General features: G+C 41.6%; 1 protein-coding gene across 1 annotated transcript in view; it reads right to left on the bottom strand.

The window, feature by feature from the left end:
• Positions 1-21,709, bottom strand: part of CDH13 (cadherin 13) — a 589,050-nt gene that overhangs the window by 329,000 nt on the left and 238,341 nt on the right. Inside the window, exon 4 of the mRNA XM_053400135.1 lies at positions 10,591-10,707. Coding sequence (XP_053256110.1) covers positions 10,591-10,707 — 117 coding nt within the window. The remainder of the gene's footprint in view (positions 1-10,590; positions 10,708-21,709) is intronic.

Here is a 21,709-nt window from a genome sequence, read left to right as displayed (position 1 = left end):
ACAGTTAGAACTGGATATGGAACAACTGATTGGTTCAAAATTGGGAAAGGAGTACGACAAGGCTGTATATTGTCTCCCTGGTTATTTAACTTATATGCAGAATTCATCATGCGAAAGGCTGGGCTGGATGAATCCCTAGCCGGAATTAAGATTGCTGGAAGAAATATCAACAATCTCAGATATGCAGATGACACAACCTTGATGGCAGAAAGTGAGGAGGAATTAAAGAACCTTTTATTGAGGGTGAAAGAGGAGAGCACAAAATATGGTCTGAAGCTCAACATCAAAAAAACGAAGATCATGGCCACTGGTCCCATCACCTCCTGGCAAATAGAAGGGGAAGAAATGGAGGCAGTGAGAGATTTTACTTTCTTGGGCTCCATGATCACTGCAGATGGTGACAGCAGCCACGAAATTAAGAGATGCCTGCTTCTTGGAAGGAAAGCAATGACCAACCTAGACAGCATCTTAAAAAGTAGAGACATCACCTTGCCAACAATGGTCCGTATAGTTAAAGCTATGGTTTTCCCAGTAGTGACGTATGGAAGTGACAGCTGGACCATAAAGAAGGCTGATCGCCGAAGAATTGATGCTTTTGAATTATGGTGCTGGAGGAGACTCTTGAGAGTCCCATGGACTGCAAGAAGATCAAACCTCTCCATTCTGAAGGAAATCAGCCCTGAGTGCTCACTGGAAGGACAGATCGTGAAGCTGAGGCTCCAATACTTTGGCCACCTCATGAGAAGAGAAGACTCCCTGGAAAAGACCCTGATGTTGGGAAAGATGGAGGGCACAAGGAGAAGGGGACGACAGAGGACGAGATGGTTGGATAGTGTCTTCGAAGCTACAAACATGAGTCTGAACAAACTGCGGGAGGCAGTGGAAGACAGGAGTGCCTGGCGTGCTCTGGTCCATGGGGTCACGAAGAGTCGGAGACGACTAAACGACTAAACAACAACAAAAATGCTCAAATGATTCCAGCATCAAGTTGAGACATCCAGCTCCTAACTGACATAACTGTCAGTGTCTGATTCTAACTGCATGTGATAGAATATAAAAAGAAATTGGCAAAACACAATTCCACCAGGTAAAGCAGATAAAACCACCGTCCTTCCATTCATCATAGGGTAAATATCTGTCATTCTTCATGAGCGACTGACAAATAAACAATCCCAGTAATTAAAGGGTACGGTGCATCCCATTATTCCATACTTCATCCTACTTGAGGCGGACAAATAAATTGTAACAGTAGCATATGGATGGAGACCAAAAAAATTGCCAGCCCCCAAATATGACATCCCTCTGCTTGTATCAGCAAGAGAATGTGAGGAAATGCATCAATAATACCCGTCAACATTGGTAACCCAGGCCATCTGGACGTCGAGCGGAAGCGCTGCCAAGAGTGTATTAAAATATTTTAATCTCATTGTTTTCCCACAAGAATGCTGCCTCACATGCAGAAGTGTAAGGTCTGCTAAACGGCCAGGCCCATCAACACAGGCTCATGCTTGGTGTCTGATAGCTATTTAATTAAGAGATACTGAGGAAGGGGGTAGTCAGTTACAAGCAATAAGCAGGCTCCCAGGCGGACAGGAGAGGCCGGCAATAATATAAAGGAGGAAATGGATCTCTGCATTGTGTCTTTGTTGTGCTGCCTAATTAGAAGTTTTCTTTTTTAATAATTAAAGAACACAAATGTCCATCTCGCTTATGAAAGTGTTGCCTCTGTGCTTTCAAAAAGGCAGGTGCTTAGTTATTCCCATTTACTGTTGTCAGCGCTGCCCAAGGTCCCAGCTCACACAAGACCAACGCTGCTTCTTCCTCAAGTTAAAAAGTCTTTATTGAAGTTCAGTTTCATTTCCAGACGTGCAGCGCGCAACGCTACGTCTATGCATCAGACCGTAGAAGTCCCATCTGAATCTCCTCCCCCCTGACACCAGCTTAAGATTCTAGCCTTACTCCACCTCTTCCTCTGTTCCTTCTTTCTCTGGGTCCTTGTTTATGGATCGTCCCCCCTGGGACTCGCCTCGCCCTTACCATAGGCGCCCCCTCCTGGGAATCTTCTGATTCGCTGGAGAAGCTCATGGAATCTCTCGGTCCACTGTCATATTCCCCTACGCTCCCCTCTGATTCCTCTCCTCCGCTCTCTATTTGCTCTCTCCCCTGCTCTTCTGCTCCTGAGCCTCTGACAACTGTGATTAAAGGAGGGTTGGAAAACTCCCAAAGCAAATGTGACCAGCCAAGAATGATGCAACAAGAACGTTGCTTGTGGTGAACTTGTGTTTGGATAAGAAATCAGGCTGTTCTTCAGAATGTCTAGTTCAGGTCTGGGGAAACATGAGGCCCTGATATTGCTGGACTCCTATTCTCATCAGCTCCAGCCAGCATGGCCAATTGAGATGTGATGGGAGCTGTAGGCAACAACATCTGAGGGGACCATGTTGACCACTCCTGGTGTAAGGAAACATCTCCTTCATTTTGCCACAGGAAACATGGCAGAACTAAAGAACAGCTTCAGGGAGTGAAGACGAACTCAAAGCGTTCAAGTGCAGAAGAGTTATGCAGAAACCAACAGTCCAATATTGCAACATTCAAGCTCATAAAAAAATCACCACCACAATTATTATCGGTGTGGGGCAATGAAGAGGTGGACCTTTTCTATGGTGGCACCAGTGTTATAATAATAATAATTAATAATTTATTATTTATACCCCGCCCATCTGGCTGGGCCTCCCCAGCCACTCTGGGCGGCTTCCATTATAGAATGCACCCTATTGAATTATATTCTGCTTGGTATTCCACCGACTTTTGAAGTTGCACTTGTTTACATATGTATTCCCTTGATCTTTTGAGCTGTGTGTCCTGTTTTAATTACTATTGTTTTAATTGAATTGTTTTATTGCATACATTAATTGTGTATTTAAATTATGGTTTATATTTTAATAGAATTTGATTTTGTAAACTGCTTAGAAGCCTATTTTGGCATTAAATGGCATTATTAATTTTATTATTATCCCTCACTTTTACCTTCTCTCAGTTTTCCAAGTTATTCAGTTCTCCACATTTCTGCAGTAATTTGCATTTCTTTAAAAAATCTCATGAAAATTATTCAGCATTTCTGTGAGCTTCTTCTAGTAAAGGCATGTTTGTATTTTGTACACATTTCACAAGCAATAGAGTGCATTTCTGTAAATGCTGGTAGGTCAGAGAACTCCATCACGAAATTCAGATAAGTGCAAATTTCAAAGGACAGTTGTGCTTCCATTCTCACATTTTTTCAGAAAGTGCAAAAGTGTCTTTAAATGCAAACCGAATCGACTTTCTCCTCTAGTCCATAGTCTCTAGGCTGCATTATTTAAAGGAAGAAAGGCCATTCCCAAACATTGTATCGTCCGCGGGATTTGATGCAGTGGTTCAGTTCATCAAAACAGTCGTAAATTAGTCCTAGCTAAGTTTGGACATGTTGTATGTTTATTAGTGAGGAAATTGCAAGCACAAATCAAGTTGTACTCATGTAAGATTCAGTCATGCAAGGTATTGCACGCTCTAGCCTCATCTAGCAGAGCACTCAAGCATGTCAGCTTTTAAGGCACAGCTCTCCAGTTTTTAGCAGAAGCACATGCCTTAGGCTTGTGTATCATCCACACACATATGGCTTATGTTGGAAGAAGCTATAGGGATGAGGTTCATCAGTAATAAGCATATCCTGGACCCAGGCATCAGAGCATTATAGGTTTGAGCCCAGAGCTGTACATCAACATGCAAGTCAAAACACCTGAAAACTCAGAACAGTAGATACGCCAAAGAGTACTTTGTTTTGCTACAGGAACAAAGGAAACTGCCTTCTATCCTGTCAGACTATTTGCCCATTTAGCTATAGGAACATAGTTACCATCTCCATGCCATGCATAATTTTATACACTTCTATCATGTCACCTTTTAATGTACCTTTTCTGCAAACTAAAAAGCTCCAAATGCTGCAGCCTTTCCTCATCAGAAAGCTGCTTAATCATGCTCGTTAATTCTAATGTGTCTACTCTGAGTAATCTGCATACCAACCAGAGGCTTAAGCCACAATTTCAGAGTTCAAACATCTAGCAATACAGAGAAGCAATGTGTTAAGGCAGGCATAGACAAACTTGGCCCTCCAGATGTTTTGGGACTACAACTCCCATCATCCCTAGCTAACAGGACCAGTGGTCAGGGTTGATGGAAGTTGTAGTCCTAAAACATCCGGAGGGCCGAGTTTGCCTATGCCTGTGTTAAGGCATGTAAGAGGCTGAAGTACCAATGCACAACACTTCTTTTCCATCCAACAAACCATGGTTTGTCAGACTGATATTGATATGTCTGAATCCAGCCAATGACTTGCCATTAGCCCACTGTGCAATGCATTTCTTCTTACAACACTAGGTAGCTCGGCCGTGCAATTTGTATTCATAGTCACTGCACTAGCAAAGGCAGCTTCGTGTCCAACTCCCTAGAGGAAGAGACCTTCAGGCACTGGCAGCTCAAATCAGTCTCCAGTTACACGAGGACACGGGCCGTAGCTTTCTGTCACATTGCCACATGCTCAGGAACAAGAGATGCTCTGTCTTTATTCCTTGTTGACACAGAAGTGGTTTGTAACTGCATTCCTGCCGGAGGAGCACAGATTGCCAGCAAGTAGCTTTTCCAGACAAGTAACTTCTCTGAAAATGACCGTATGAAGTTATAGCTAATTCATTTTCCCCACTCCAATCTGATGACTATAACTCATTATAGCATTTTATTGATCAGCTCAGCTGTGTACGTCCTTATAGGGAGCAAGCTCAATAACACTCAATATTACATTTTTATTATACCCAAGCTGCTTGGCTCGCCTGCACATTTTTTCTTCTTTGGTTTCTCTGAGATTCTGCCAGTGCAGAAAACAAAACAAAAGCAAATGCCCCCATTCTCAAATTGAAACACACAACACATCACTGTACCAAAGACAATCTTTTGCAGTCTAGTGTTCACTCAATCAGCTGCCTGAAGTCTAAGAACACAAGACGAGGAGGAGAGCCCTGCTGGACCAGGTCAAAGACCCATCAAGTTCAGCATCCTGTTCACAAAGTGGTCCACGAAATGCCCATGGGAAGCTTGCAAGCATAACCTGAGCACTACTGCCTCTTAAAACTTGTGATTCCCAGCAATTGGCATTTAGAGTTATACTGCTTCCATAGTTTATCTGCTGTGTGAAGAAGTACTTTCTTTTCCCTGTCCAGTATTTTTCAACAATCAGCTACATTGAAGCAGCCAGAAATGCAAAGAAAAGCAAATTAAAGCTGGACTGAATTTGCTATGAAAATAATTTTGGTTGAAAATTTGAGAGTGCTTTTTCAGGACTTGACTGAACTGTTGAAGAATTTCAGTCTTCCTGATCAAAAAATAATTAGTGGAATGCCCCACTCCACCCCAGTTTCTGCATTTGAGAATCATATATAGTATAGAACTTTAAAGATGCCCTGTAATAAAATTGTTGTATCTACCTGCCTACAATTTAGCAGGCTCAGTTGAATGTGGAGGGACTGTTGTGCCTGCAAATTTCATTCACTTCTGTGAAAGCAAAAAAAAACACACAAAACCATAGCCATTTGTAGTTTCCCCATTATAGTGAATGGGGAGGCAAGAGTTTCATTTTTAACAAATGTAATTTGGTCCCAAATAACAAGTCAAATTGTAAAGAAATGTTGTGGCTCTGAAACAGATTGAGCTGCTTCCCAAAGCTACATTCACAGGTACAGTACAAGTAAACACTTGTGGCCTGGGCACACCATTGATATTTATTTACTTGTAAAGCAAATTAATAATGAATGCATGAATCCCCATTCCTTCCTGATGTCTTTTTATGACAAGTGAATGGAAATAAATACATGAATGGTAGAAGCAAAAGTCATTTCATTTTTGTTTTCCCATTGTTTCCTCATAGGAGAGATTTCCTGAAACTGCCAAACTGCAGTTTCAGTTTGAATGAAAACTGCATTAGGTTTATTAGGAATGAAGGCTGATACATTCCAAGAAAATTCTATAGGAGGGGGGATCTTTGAGTGTTCTGAATGTGGTGAGGCATGAACATTCTCCAATATGAAGCAATGGCTGAGGTCACAACTGGAGTATTAAGTCCACTTCTGGGCATTGTGTTAAATGAGCACTGACATACTAGATCAGGTCCATAGTGGGGCAACCGGAATGGTGAGGAGTCTGATACCAAGTCCTTTGAGGAATGGTTTGAAGAAATAGGTTTGTTTAGACAAGAAAAAAACAAGGACAATAGCAGAACATCTGATTTGTGTGCAGAAGGCCTCAGGTTCAATCCCCAGCATCTCCAAATATGTCTATGGAAGACTGCTGCTAGAAACCTTAGTAAGCTACTGCTACTGTAGACCACACCGGGCTTAATAAACCATGGGTCTCACTCAGCATAAGGCAGGTTTAACTGTTCAAACACTATCCTAGACAGCTAAGAAGGACCATAGCTCTGTAGTTAGAGCTTCTGTTTTGCATGCAGAAGCTCTCAGGTTCAATCTTCAACATGTCTAGGTAGGGCTGAGAGAGACTCCCTACCTGAAACCTTGGAGAGCTGCTTCCATTCAGTGCTAGAAGGACAAATGGTCTAACTCAGTATAAGGCAGCTTCCTTTATTCCTATATTATCCTCAAAATGCAAAGTCACTGCTCAGGTGGGTAGTTTTCCAAGCCTGCCAAGATGGGTTGCTCAGAAGAATGTGGTGGTGGCCTGTGGTTCAGCAGCACAGCATGTGTTTTGCATGCAGGAGGTTCCATGTAGGGTTGGGAGAGAGACTCCCTGTCTAAAACCCCAGAGCTGCTGCCAGTCAGTGTAGACCATATTGAGCTAGATGGCCCAATGATTTCACTTGGTATAAGACAGTTCCTCTGTTCTTAAGATTAAGCAGGGACATGGTAGCTGTTTATCTCACTAACTACATTTCAGAAGATGGGGCAGATTTGTTCCCTGTTTCTCCTCCTATCCAGGGAGTGGAAATAGTATAGAACTACAGCTAAGCAGTATTTCGAATTTTGAACTGTAAGAACTGTTTGACAGTAGCTTCAAATTATCAAGAGATGAGATGGGGTTGTCTTTCCTGGATGTATTTAAACAGAGGCTGACCAGCCATCTGACAGACATAATGCTGTTTCATGCTGCAATGTAGGTCCATTGTTGAACAGAGGGTTTCATTATATGACCTCCAATATCCCTTCCAACTCTCCAGTTATAAGGTTTTTGTCCTGAGTACACTCAGTCTGAGGAGGACAAATGGTTGGTAGTTTAATTCTTTATTGACAGAGCACACACTTACAGTAGGTCCTAAGGTGCACTGAACACACACAAACACACATTTCTGTTGACTAAGTAACTGGCTGACACACCCTACACCTCTCCAATCTCCAATCTCTTTCCCTTCTACCAGCCCTGGCTCCTTCCTTGCTGGTGGCACAAATCCCCATAAATTGTTAACCCTCTTCCTCTTGATCAGCCTTGGCCGTCCTGCCTCTATTATGCATTCCTTGTATCCCCAGCAGTCCCTGGAAGTTACATGAAACTTGGAGGATACCCTCACCTCCACCCCACCCCACCCCACCCCACCCCACCTCACCCTTTTCATTTGCTTATATAATATGAATTATTTGCATTTGGCAAGTCTGATTCCTTCAGGAACAGTGCAACACTCCTTTGCAAGCTACATGCCATCTGGATGCTAAATTCCAAAGTTGTAGAGATTGGCCAGGTCTCCATTGTAATCAGTGCCAAAGCAAAACAAATTAAACATTTATGAAACAGTAACAAAAGAAAACAATTTCCACAATATCAAGTGGAAAATGAAGCAAATGGGCCTGCTAGAAAGGAAAGCAAGTAACAAAGCTAACACTTCACAAGTGCATACCCCTGTCCCAATACCTGCATAACTTCAGATAAGTTCAGCAAACCTGTGGTATCATGCATCCTGGGACTGTCTCAGCCCCCACATGGGTTTTCTTTTCCCCCTGCATTAGATATTCAATACCACTTTGGTATCTGACCAAAGCACTTTTCTAAGGCTCCTTCCAGCCAGAAGACAAACCCTTGCTGCCATCAACTGATTCAGTGGAACTGTCTCCCACAGTACCCAATCTCCCCACACTCACAGGAGCCAAAGATTGCAAAATCAGATGATGCCTATTTTAAAAGCCAGCCAGTGAGCTTTCCTAGGGAGGTGGGGATTACTAAACTAAAGCTCAGTCAACACACAGAAGACTTCAGTTGGATTCAGGTGTTTACAGAGACAAGGTTTGGTATAGCTACCCTGGGATCTCCCCAAGGAGCTGCAGGGAATCTGGATTACCGCCACAGTCAATTGACTTGGCCTCTTGATGGCATCTGGCTAGGCTTCTTCTGAGCCTTGGCCTCTCAAAGACCAGGACACTGATAGTAACACACTTTCCCCTCTAACTGCTTTCATTTAAAGCAAAGCACTTCATCCTGGGTTCTCATACTGTCCATGTTCTCATGAAGACTTCACATCCTGCTTGCAGATTAATCTGAGGCATCTGGTTGGCCTCTATGAGAAACAGGATACCAGACAAGAGAGTCTCTTGACCTGACTGAGCAGGGCTCATGGTCTTTTTTTATGTACAAAGACAGTTTAAACCAGTGTTTCCCAAACCTTGGTCTCCAGCTGTTTTTGGACTACAATTTCCATCATCCCTGACCACTGGTCCTGCTAGCTAGGGATGATGAGAGTTGTAGTCCAAAAACAGTTGGAGACCCAAATTAGGTTAAACCCTAGTTTAAACCAATTGCCAAGTGGGACCCACATCAAGAGGAATGTTGGTGAGTACCAGTGGCTGGGGTAGAGCAAAAAGGGGAAAGACCTCTTGTCTTCAGCTCTTCTTGGAAAACAATACTTTATGATCTAGCAGGGGGCTTCATATGTTCTTAAAGTCCACCAGCTCTCACAGCAATGTAACATGCATCAGGGTTAAAATCCTACTGAATACAGAAATAACCAAGTCTAAAACTCTTCCCTATTACATTCAGCTATTTAAGTATGGCAATGTTGCAATGTCACCCTAGCCCGCATCTGATTCAGTTGATCCAACAATAAGTATTGTGATTCAAGGGCTGAGTTTGCCACTTGAAATGTTAAGGGTATTCCAAGAAACCTTTTCCTGAATTTTACAAAAAGGGAGGGGGGTTGTGGTGGATGAATATAGAGCTGCTGATAAACATCTCATAAGTGCTTTGCCCTTCAAATGTAATGCAACTGTGAAAAAGGTCAAATGAGGCACCTTCCCATATTTACTGCCAGATGTGCATATATATATAAAACAATTCCTTCTTACAAATCTGTTAAGTGCTCTAGTGCACACAAGAACTCTGCCCCCACATCTTGAAAACACAAACCATTGCAACCACATATAGGAATTTTAGAGGTAAGTGTGCTAGTGTGGCTTTAGATATGGCAATTGGAACCCATCTCAATTAGTGGAAATTACTTTCTGTACCAAATTAGATGTTCCAATGAAAAAAATCTATCCATTCCACAAACAAACACCAGGCTTCTCTCTCCAAAATAAGGCAAGAGTCAATTTATCACATTCCATTTATTTATTATTCTGTAGACTCACTTTTGCCGATGTTTTACCTTCTCCTTTATTCCAGTTTGATGAAAGAATTTCTAAAATCAATTTTGGTACTGAAACACATGCAGTTAATTGCAGTTTCCCTTCACCTCACCATTTTTTTTATCTTCCACATTACCGATGCCCACATATAAAACACTGCAAAAAAACCATTTTGGTGAGCCCATACCTAGGACTAGATCAATATTCTTTTTGTATGGTGCTTTACTGATGTTCACATGAACTCCTATGACCAGTAAAACAAAATTCAAAAAGAATTTAACACAGCCAGCTAGACAACCACATGAATAGGGCTTTTTGTAGTTTTAATCATGATGCACAACTACAAGTGGATCATGGTAAGCCAGCACACAAAAGGAATTCAGCATGCATGTAGTTACATCAATATTGTTTGTTTTGTAGTGGTGGTATTTATTTATTTTATTTTATTTATTTACATGTTAACACAAGGAATTCCACTGTACTAATTAGACCACTATGGTTTTGGGTGGCTCTCCAGTAACTCACACTGGGATACTTCTTCGTCCTAGATTCCAGAAATTGAGCTTAGGATCTTATGCATGCAAGACATATACGCTACCACTGAACTAGAACCAGAAAAGCAGGGAAAGTGGGAGAAGTTATGAATAAATTGAAGGAAATAAAATCTGCAGCAAACTATTCTTGCACATGTTCTTCCCAGCATTTTGGTATAAGTATAAGATAGAGGATTCAAATGCACTGATTTCACTCTGAAAATAAGACTGGGTCATTCAGTACTTTAAAATTCAGAGATAAATTGGGTTGGAGGAAATTCAGAAGCACCACTAATCCAAATACACTAAAAAAAAGAAAGAAAGATCTACTCAATCACATTGGTGGTGGCCATGGAAAGGCAAATGGTTACAATCAGTTTAGGTTAAGGCCAGCAGATTTTATCACTCACCTTGCCCACGGGCCTTGGAAATGGAGATCTCTGATTTTCAGGAATTAAGATTGGAGTTGCCACAATGGACCTTCTTTGCCTTACAATTCCAAGGCTGCCTTCTGCCTTAAAGATTTCCTAAAGAAAGAAGGAAAGAATAATGAGATTAATTAGCCCAAGGCTTCTTAGGACAGCATAATTTATTATCCATCTTGCACATATTTTTTACTTCTGAATAAAAGCATCCATGAGCCAGAGTCCTACTAATAGACTTTCTCAACCTTCATTAGCTGTAGAAGTATTGTTAGTTCAAGACACAGGATCAGGCTTCTGATTAATGAAGATCATTATTAAGCTTCTTCAAGTGAAATCTTCAGGATCGGCCTATTTATGAGAATGTCAATAATGACAGATAATTCATGCTTCACCTTGCATCCCTATAACCACATTGTGTCAAGAAAGCAGTAGTGATTATATTAGCAGCTCTCCATTTCTGCTGAAGGAAGGTATGGGAAGAGAAATGCCAGCACAAGTGACTGAGACTGTCAGCCTGTTTGATCTGATTGCAGAAGTGTGTGGGTCACAATTTTGAAGTAAGAGTACAACTCTGCCTGCAGGAACACAGAATGTTGGTACTGGCTGCATCCTGGATAGGTGTTCATGTATCAGGATGTCTCAGAAGAGGAAGTCTAATGATGCCCCAAATTGTATGTTGGAACTTGCCATTACTTTCTGAAGCAAGGGTTGGATCCAATGCCAATTCTACTCAGAATAGATGTGCTTCTCCAGTCAAAAGAATGTGCACATAAATGCATATGTTATGAGAAAGTGTGCATATGAATGCATATGTTAGTGAGAATAACATACAAAAATGCATTATATTAGGTGAAACTGCTTGCAGAAATGTGTATATTAGTCAAATATGCATGCAGAAATGTATTTATTAGCAGAAGTTCGCACCAAAACACTGTCAAATTTCTATGAGATTTATTTTTAAATAATAATCACAAAGTGCTCCAGAAACATGAAGAACTAAATTTATGACTAGAAAAAGAGAAACAGAGAGAACCAACATTGAACATATGCATATATGTTCCCCAGCATATCTATTTTAGCCTAGATCCTGGTGCTGGGCTTTAGCCCCAAAACCCAACCTTAGCTACACCACTGGTCAGGAGAACTGCACAGGCACAATCTTCTCTTGCCATCATATATCACCTTCCATTATTTATGAAAGATTCATGCTAACACTGAATTTGCCTCCATCCTCAGACAGTTGCCTTGGTTCTTTGGCCTTTCATTGTATGGGATATTGAGGATCTTGAGCACTGCAATGCTTTGCCTTTTAATTTCACTCTCTCCAAGGAGGGGTGTGTGTGTGTGTGTGTGTGTGTGTGTGTGTGTGTGTGTGTAAGAGAGAGAGAGAGAGAGAGAGAGTCCACACACATGCAAAAACACACAATTGATGTGTCAAGGAAAACTGAAGTCTGTCGAAAAGGCAAAATGTGTCATGCAGCAGAAGTAAGCTTTCAAATCCACTTTGAAAGTGAAGACAGACAGAGGGGCCCACCTGCCATGTATCTGTGGCAGAGGTTAGAAGACTTACATGAATCAGACTTCTGTATTAAAAACAGTAGGAACAACAATAACATCCACCCTTGTGGATTCCTGGGAGTCAATCCAGGACCATTTACATGTATGCAATACTAATTACCTAAACAGGATTGCAGCACCAGCATAAATGATGACAAAAATTTACCCAAAATCCCCCTTTTAACAAAAGAAGTCCTTCTGGATACCAAGGACCTATGTCCCACACAAATCTTATCAAAAGTCAAGGGGCATAGCTCAGTGGAAGAGTACATACATTCAATTCCTAGCACTCCAAATTTGGCAGAGGAAAAGGTCTCAATTAAGAGAGCTGAAAAAGCCCCCTTTAATATCTTGGAGAGATGCAGATCTAGACTAGACAGATTAATGGTTCAATGTATCTTCATACATTTTGCACACACTATAAACACATATCCTTTGACTATCATGCTAATCACATAGCACTTTTCAAAAGAAACATTTTCGCTCCAACACCATAGTATCAAGGTGTTTGATTTCCTACTGAATATGAGCAATAACTTGTCTGTCATCATGGCTCATGCTCACAGTGACACAGAAATTGTTTTTGTGGACTACAACTAAACAGATTTAAGGTCCATCTAAAGTGGAATGCTGCTTGGGCATAATGTTTTTTCCCCTTGCTGTAGAATTCTCCATTCTGTTTTATTTTTTGCTGGGGAAAGTCCCTTTGGGATCCTAACACATTCAAAATTTGAATGAATGACCTGGCCACTTCCTGGTAGCAGACACCATTAGTCTTAGCAAGGAAAACTTCATTAGAAGCCGTCATGGGTATGAGTCAGACAGCTGGGCCATTGCCTATTTGTCACAATAAGAGTTGGAATCATCATTGGCGTGGCAATCGGTAACCTATTATGGCTGACCAAGAAGCTGTGTTCCATGTTGATTAGCTATATATTAGGTTTGATTGTGTAGATCTGGGGCAGGAACATGGCTCCTTCCCCATAAGTTTATGAAATGGCTGCAAGCAAAAAAACCATGAAATTGCAAAGTGGAAACTAACATTCATGATGTTAGTTGAAGAGTCTACAACAGGGCTAGGGAGCTTAATTAATCATTCAAGACCTCCTCATTTGACCCACAATACCATTTCAACCAAACCATGCCCACCTGCTCTACAGCTAACATCATGTGTGGGATGTCAGGGGCTGGCAGAGCTAGGAGCAGGATGAGCCTGGGGGAGCACAGAATGGGGAGAAGACGATCCCAGGGAAGGGCCCAGCAGGTTGTGGTGCCCACTGGCAGGAGAGGGAGAATGGGAGACTAGTGATACAGAGGGAGAGAGGCAAGAAACCCTAGAGGACCATTGCCAGTCAGCATAGATAATATTTGCCATTTCCCCTGCTTCTGGAAGGAAGACTATGATTTGGATAAATTACTTCTGGAGGACTCTTCAGCACCTGCTTCTTCTCTGTACCAACCTGAAAGCTAGATAGACCAGTCAGTCTCTCCCTCTCTCTCTCTCTCTCCCTCCCTCCCTCTCTCTCTCTCTCTCTCTCTCTCTCTCTCTCTCTCTCTCTCTCACACACACACACACACACACACACACACACACATTCTATCACTGCAGTTCCAGAGGAGGATTTTGTATTGGATGACTGGGAAATCATTTTGTCTGTGTCGCAATACCTTCCCTGCCTGCCAGGAGTTCACACGGATCCTGTCGGACATAATTAATATCTGTCAAGTGTGCCAAGTACAAATTATCCCAAGCACCACTTGATTGTTATCATAGACTCTATATTGGCAGTTAATACTTTCAAAAATGTTTGCCAAATCATTAAAAATCTTTGTTCTTATTAACAGCCCTCTCAAAGACTCTGCAGTGCTTCGGGCTTCATAACTGAGCAAAAAGAACAGCTGTTCAAATAAATCTCAGATCAATGAATAAAAGTTTTTTTTAAAAAAAATAAAAATAAATTCAGACCTATCTACAGAAATCTTACCCAGGTACAATCACCTCACACTCCCAGCCCTCCCCATACCCCTCCAAGATAAGAAAATAAACTTGATAATTAATTAGATTTGAAAGATTCTGCCCTTTTAGAACTAGTTGAAGAACTCTGGACCATCCTCTAAAACAGGTTTGGGGAAGCTTCAGCCCTCCATATGTTACTGAATTACAACTCCCAACAGATATAGGAGAAGGCTAGCCATAAAGCAGGGGTGGTTAACCTATCATCCTCCATATGTTAGAATCCAGTTCCCAAGGGCCATGGTGTCTGGATCCGATGAGTGTATTCCAGAGCACTACCATTAGCCACCCATGTCATAAAAGATGGAAAGACGGCATCCAAACAATCTGTTACTTTGATGCTCCAGATACTACAATAAGCAATCTGAAGTTGAGTCCCAACAGAGATACACAGAAGTCTTGGGGACACACACAAACACACACACGTGCAGATCAGACACACGTTAGTAAGATGGTCCGTCTCCATTCACAGGATGCTTAAGAGAGTGAAGTCTCTAATGATTCTTTCTATGGCACAACAATCTTCCACCCTTTTCTGAATGTTCTAAGGTTTTTGCATCTAATGGTTCTGGTGGTCCAATGGTCACAGAGCAGTAAAATCCAGCTTATTTTTAGGATTCTGTCATGGAATCTCACCAACCAAAATGTCAACTGGAATCACTCCAGGTGTTTGCATACTTTGTTATAAAACGTAGGTCAGGATCTCAGATCTTTCTACCCTTAATCAATGTTTTGTGGGGGCATTCCCTAGTCTAGTTAAAAATGATTCATATCTGTAAGGCAAGCTGAATGAGACTTGAGCATTACACAGCACAGTAAATGATTTACATCTTGTCAGTCTCATGCCATTAGTCATAATGCCATGGCCGCATACATCTCAATAGAATGCAGTTTCAGCTCAAATTCATTAGTTTCCAAGCAGCTTCATTGTCTGAAGCTCTGGAGAAAGAAATGTGATCAGTCAATCAGTTTCACGCCTCCTTTTGCTCTCATATTCTTTCCTTAAACTGTAGATATAGGTTATTTCCCTGAAAAAACATACCGCAGCAATTAATTTCCTCACTGGGAATGTTAGCACTGGCTTTCAGATAAATTCTCTTTGCTTCTTGATTCCATATGTCCCAGTGAAGTATCTCCCAGAGCCAGAAGTTTAGAGATTATTTAGAAACATTTCTTGGAAATTCTAATAGATTAGACAGTAAGGAGATGGTCACAGGGTATGGTTTGAAAGTGCATGAGGCTGCTCCTTTGATGACACTAAGCAGGTCTGGGTTTGTGTTTGGTCTGGGACAGTGCTTGAATGGGTGGCCACCTTGGAAGCACATGTATGATGCCTTTGGCTCCATGATTGCTGAAAGGTGGGTTATATAAAATAAATAAATGAAATGAAATGCAGGGTAGTGGTGAGGAGCTCGGGCCAGCAGGACAAATGTCCCTTGGGACTCTTCTCAGGCCACCCCCCACCTCCTGCGCAGTGTTTTAAAAAATGCAACCTGTTACTGCATTACTAGGGACGTGGGTGGTGCTGTGGGTTAAACCACAGAGCCTAGGACTTGCCGATCAGAAGGTCGGCGGTTCGAATCCCCGCGACGGGGTGAGCTCCCGTTGCTTGGTCCCTGCTCCTGCCAACCTAGCAGTTCGAAAGCAGGTCAAAGTGTAAGTAGATAAATAGGCATCACTCCGGCAGGAAGGTAAACAGTGTTTCCATGCGCTGCTCTGGTTTGCCAGGAGCGGCTTAGTCATGCTGGCCACATGACCCGGAAGCTGTACGCCAGCTCCCTCGGCCAATAAAGTGAGATGAGTGCTGCAACCCCAGAGTCAGCCATGACTGGACCTAATGGTCAGGGTTCCCTTTACCTTTACCTTACTGCATTACTATGTAGACAATGAAGTCCTCTAGACCCCATTCACTATAATGGGGGAATCTAATAATTGTTATTGACACCCCTCCTTTAGGCCAACTTTGGGAGACTGTTAACTGACTTCATGGTAAGCTTTATGCTAATGAATTTCCTTTGAATATATATTTAACTGAACTCTTCTTCTTCTTCTTCTTACAATTAATTTCCCACCCTCCACCTTAAAGTCCCAGGTTGGGGTAGAATACCGGTAATTAAAACACAACATTCATATTCAAATGCAATATTACACAATATTTAAAAACTTTAAAACAAAACTACAAAGTAAGGTGTGTCCTATTGTACATGTGTGTTTTTTTGCAAACCACTTTGAGCACACCTGTATATTTGGAGAATGTCATATATAAATAAACTGACTGTGCCTTCCACCCACAATATATATATATATATATATATATATGTTATATATATATAATATATATATATATAAATATATATATATATGTTAAAAAAGTAAATATAAATGTGTGTGCATTGTCCAATATGGATCTCATTCCATTATGAGAATGAAGCACAAAAGCAATTTCTCGTTTCCCTTAAGCAATAGTGCAGCATGTAAAAATTACTTTTAGATATTTTATTGGCTCTGCCATACAGGGCCCTGGTAGTCTAGGTCTGTGCTGAAATAAAAATGATCCATCTGGGTCTATTGATGCACTGCTGGCATCTGTGCACAGGGAAGCCACTTTAAACAAATATAATGAGAAGAGAAGTTCATGCACGCAGCGGGTGCACTTTGCAAATTCCTTCTGGTGTTCGATGGATAGCTTGCGACCAGAAATATCCCCGTCTCTAAACAAAGGAACACAGCAAGATATAACAAGTGGCATCAACTTGCAGGTTAGACGGGTGAGGTGAAGTGAACGATTGTATCCCTGAAGTCACAGTGGTGCACCCAGCTCCCTGCCTTTGGTGAAAAATCAGTTTTAGTACCCTAAAACTCAACCAGTAATAGCAGTGATTTATGCCCCCTGCCCTTCATTTTCTCTCTCACTTATTTGGCAGAGTCTGTTTTTGCACAGTATTATGCCCAGGAATTGACAAAAAGGGATGAGACACACAGCTTCTTTGTACAGATGGTGGAAAGGGCAGGGAAGATGGGGCTGGTGCTTTGTCACAACTCTTGTGGCAGAGCACATCCGTTGGCCTCATCAGAGCTCAGGTTCAGTATCCATCCCCCTCAATTAAAAAGATTCCATGTAGTACAGCTGAGAAAGACCTACGTCTGCTTGAGAGACTTTGCTGGTCCAAGCAGACGAATCTGGACTAGATGGACCAATGGGCTGATTTGGCATGAAACAACCTCATAGAGCCTGTGTCTCATATTTGGGGGAAATATTTCAAACCACTGAGATGGCTATTTCCGAGCCAGCAAATGCAAAATCTGGCAACACTGCTAAATAAAAACTCATTCTGATATATGGATACTTGGCAATTAAGTATTGCTGTATTCAATCGTGTTTGCTCCCTTGCAAGTGTGTTTCAGATTGTGGAATAAATCATTTATTCAAAGAAGGGTCTTCTGAACCAATCATGTGTGTGTGTGTGTGTGTGTGTGTGTGTGTGTGTGTGCGTGTGCATGTGTTCAAGTAGGATACCATCGCTATTGGTGCTCGTTGCACCCTGAAGTTCGTTTCATCCCAGCCACAAACTTAATGCTGTTTCTTTTAAGCATGCTCACTGCAATGCATACAAATGTCAAATTTTCTGTGAAAGGCTCATTTTGTCAGAGTTCATAGGCATTCTCTGAAAAGGGCCCTGAGTGGAAGAGCTCTTGTTCGAACTCCTCCATGCTGCAGTCTGAATGTTGAGTCGTAAAGGAGGTCTAGTAATCGAGAGAGGATCCTGACCTTCTCTACTTTAGCCACTAGCATCTGCCAAAAACAGCCTTTGAGAAGAGGGTCGTAAGGAATGAATGCTCATCGCGGTGCTCCTGTATTCCCACTCTAAGCCAAGCCTGCCAGGGCTGACAGTTGAAGTGGTGGTCCGTGATGAAGACAAAATGCTCACATAGAAGGAGGCCAAGGCCAAACTGCTCGTTTTGAAACAAGCTAAACTCTGAAACAGAATCCAAAGAGCTAGGAAATGTAAGTGCATCAATCCATTTTACACTTCACACATTTACTCCTCTATCCAAATTAATTAACGGGCATTAACTGCTTGGTGCTAAGAGCTTAGCAATTCTGCTCGGGGATACAAATAAGGGCAAATGTTGGCAAAGAGATTGGGTGCAACTTTGCATCACGCAGTCTGGATAACATGTTGGCCAGATGCAAAGGCTTGGCCAGAGAGATGGATGCTTCACTGCAGACGTACTCCAACAGGGATGTGCAAAGAAGACTCTTGCTTTTATTTTCCTTGAAGGCTTTGTTCACACAGTTTATTCCATTTCCCTGATGTTCGGCTAACTGTTAATTTCTGCATTACATTTGAACTTCCACATGATGTGGATGCCACTTCCAGTAAGCTAATGGAAGGTAGTGCATGTTTACTATTCATTTCCACATGATTTGATTCCAGAAAACAATCAATTTCCAGCTCCCTTAACCCAGAAAATGTGGGAGCAAAGTGAAGAAATTTGGGGCTGAAATATGCATTTGCTGTTTTCACGGGAGCATTATGCGGGAACAGGAGCACACATGTGCAGAAAGGGTGGAGGAGGGATGACATTGTCCAATGACATTCATTGTTGTCTCACAGCATGTCCACTAGTGTGAATTAAATTTAGTGTGACATGCCAGTCTATCTGTCAAAAAGCCACAGTTCTATGACGCAACAGGAACTGCAATGTGAAAGGAACCTTAGAAAATGGCACAGAACCACTAGCATTATAATCAGGAAAAGTAATGCAATATCTCCCATATTAGAATGCACCCAAATAATCATTTGGCTTTCTTTAATATTTTCTTAGAACATATGCATGAGAAGAATCTTCCATATGTACTGCAAACTACTCTTTGGGCAATTTTGCAGATCTACAACAAAACTACTCTTTAAAAAAAGAAAGAAAGAAAATAAAATATTGTTTTTTTTATCTGATTGAGATAGGCTGTATTGGACAAACAGGCCAAACCCTATGCCAAAGGATAAACGGACATAAATCTGACATCAGGAATCACAAGACAGAGAAGCCTGTAGGAGAACACCTCAATCTCCCAGGAAATTCAATTTTGTTGTTTAGTCGTGTCCGACTCTTCGTGACCCCATGGACCACAGCACGCCAGGCACTCCTGTCTTCCACTGCCTCCCGCAGTTTGGTCAGATTCATGTTTGTAGCTTCGAGAACGCTGTCCAACCATCTCGTCCCCTTCTTCTTGTGCCCTCAATCTTTCCCAACATCAGGGTCTTTCCCAGGGACTTTTCTCTTCTCATGAGGTGGCCAAAGTATTGGAGCCTTAGCTTCATGATCTTCAATACAGGATCTCAAAGCAGCTGTCTTATTACCAAAGAATTTCAGAAATAGACTTGAAAGAGAAGTTGCTGAATTACAACTTATTACTAAACTGAAAACTATGGAGACTTCCGGGTTAGCACCATCGGCTAATGGCGGATTCCCTCCGAGCTCCGGAGGGAATCGGCTCCGCAGGAACCGGGTCTTGCCGCTGCGGCAACGCGGGGACCCTCAGAAATCACAGGCACTGAAGCCTGTGAACTTGGTGACTCGGCGGGCACCATTTGCGCCCCCCGACCCGCGAAGGAGCCTTTTTAAAGGCTTCGGAACGGGGGACGGGGTGAGCGGCGCGGTGCTGAGAGTCGACTGCTTCTCCTGTGGAGTGAAGCCGCATGCCATGGTCGGAGAGTGCTGACTTCTTCTTGTGAACAATTGGACTCTAAAAGCAACAACCCGTGAGTAATACGGAAATTGGATTTGTAAAGAAAAAAATTTTTTTTAATTAGGCACGATCGGGGAAGGTGCAAACAGGAAGTCCGTCTCCCCGTCTTATAAATAATCTAAAGCAAGGACTAGCTAACTAAGGTCGAGAGAATTTCTTCTTCTTTATTGGGTAAAAGACATTAATTTCACGATTTGGCAGTATAAGTAATTTCACTGGAGGATAAGAGCAAATTTTGAGAGCTGAAGTGCCACCCCCCCCCCCCCAGACCCGGGAGTGATCCGCGAGAGAGCCTGTTGAGGAGATATAGAAGAGTTTGACAGCTGTCAAATTAGCTGTCAAGAAGGAAAAAGAGAACTTTGTTTCTGCTGTCTCTGCTGGATATATTTGCTACAATTTGGTTATATTTTGTTGAAAACAAGGAAGAACTGATACAAACTAACTTGATTTTTGGATTTGTACTGGAAGGAAGATAAAGTAACCAAAATCCCTCTAGAGGGGATTTTGGGACATTACAAGAATGGCTGAAGGAGGAAAAATTCAAGCTAAATTGGACAGAGTGTTTCTTCTCTTGGGAAAGTTACAAGGCCAAATTGATGTTTTGGCTACAAATGTTGCAACTCTGGACTTAACAGTAAACAAATTCATTGAATTTGATAAGGATTTGACTCATGAAGTCCATGCAGCTGGACAAGAAGAGAAACTTGAAAGATTTGAGAGTGTGGAGAAAGAGATATATGTTGTTTCTGAGGAAAAGGAAGGAGGAGATGTAATGTTGCAGATGACAAAGGAGAGCCAGAGGCCTGACATGATGTCTACAAAGGAAAATAAGTACTGGATGATGAAAATCTGTTTTGAATTGAAGATTGAAGAATGGAGAGATCTCCTTATGTGGAGATCTGAAGACCTATGGATTACAAATTTGATTAAGGTGAAAGTTGGAGCTTTTGGGACATTTGGACTTAAAAGTGGAGCCCAAATCTTGTTTCTTACTCCTTTTAAGTATGGAGGTCTGGCTGGAAGAAATATGGACCCTATTGGGACAGAGCTTCTCCGAGATCTGGTGTTTAATATTAAGGACTACCAAAAAAACCGGCAGAGAGGAATTGAGAGAGAATTAAGAGCCTCGGACGTAAGGTCTCCAGGCTGATAGTAGACTAAGACTGATGGACATTTGTTGGGGATTTAAACCGGGAAAGGGGTGGGGTGGGGTTTGGGAATCCAAAGGGTGCATAATTATAATCTGTTTTTTCTATTTTGTTTTGTTATTAGTATGAAAATTGGGGAATTCGTGGAAGGGAATTTGGGTCGACTTTAGAAAAAAGTTTTAAGAATGAGCACTGATGTTTAAATATTGATGTTTATAAGTTAAAATTGGTTTTTCTAAAATGAATTAAATATAAAAAGGTCAAAAATTGGGGACAAGAACTTGTTGAATTAACAATTTGAATTGGAATATAAGAAGGGGAGGTGTGGGGAAGTCAGGGAAATATGTTATTGAAAATAAGGATTGTAAACTTTATGTGTTTTTAACTTTTTTGTTTTTTCTCTTTTTGATTTTTTAATGTATAAAGGTGGAAAAACTCAATAAATATCTTTTTTTAAAAAATAAACTGAAAACTATGGAGAGACCTAGTCTGAATAGAGATATTGCATTCTTGTCTCTTTACATATGCTAAAGCTATTTTTGGTCATCTGCATACTATCCCTTGCTTTTTCCTGTAGGACTAATTGCAGTCATTAACAGTCGTCAACAGGTTTACCATACCCATAGAGTCAAT

This window comes from Podarcis raffonei, chromosome 8, assembly GCF_027172205.1.
Source record: "Podarcis raffonei isolate rPodRaf1 chromosome 8, rPodRaf1.pri, whole genome shotgun sequence".
Classification (NCBI taxonomy): domain Eukaryota; kingdom Metazoa; phylum Chordata; class Lepidosauria; order Squamata; family Lacertidae; genus Podarcis; species Podarcis raffonei.
The sequence above is the reverse complement of the archived record's forward strand: the minus strand, read 5'-3'. Positions and strand labels throughout refer to the sequence as shown.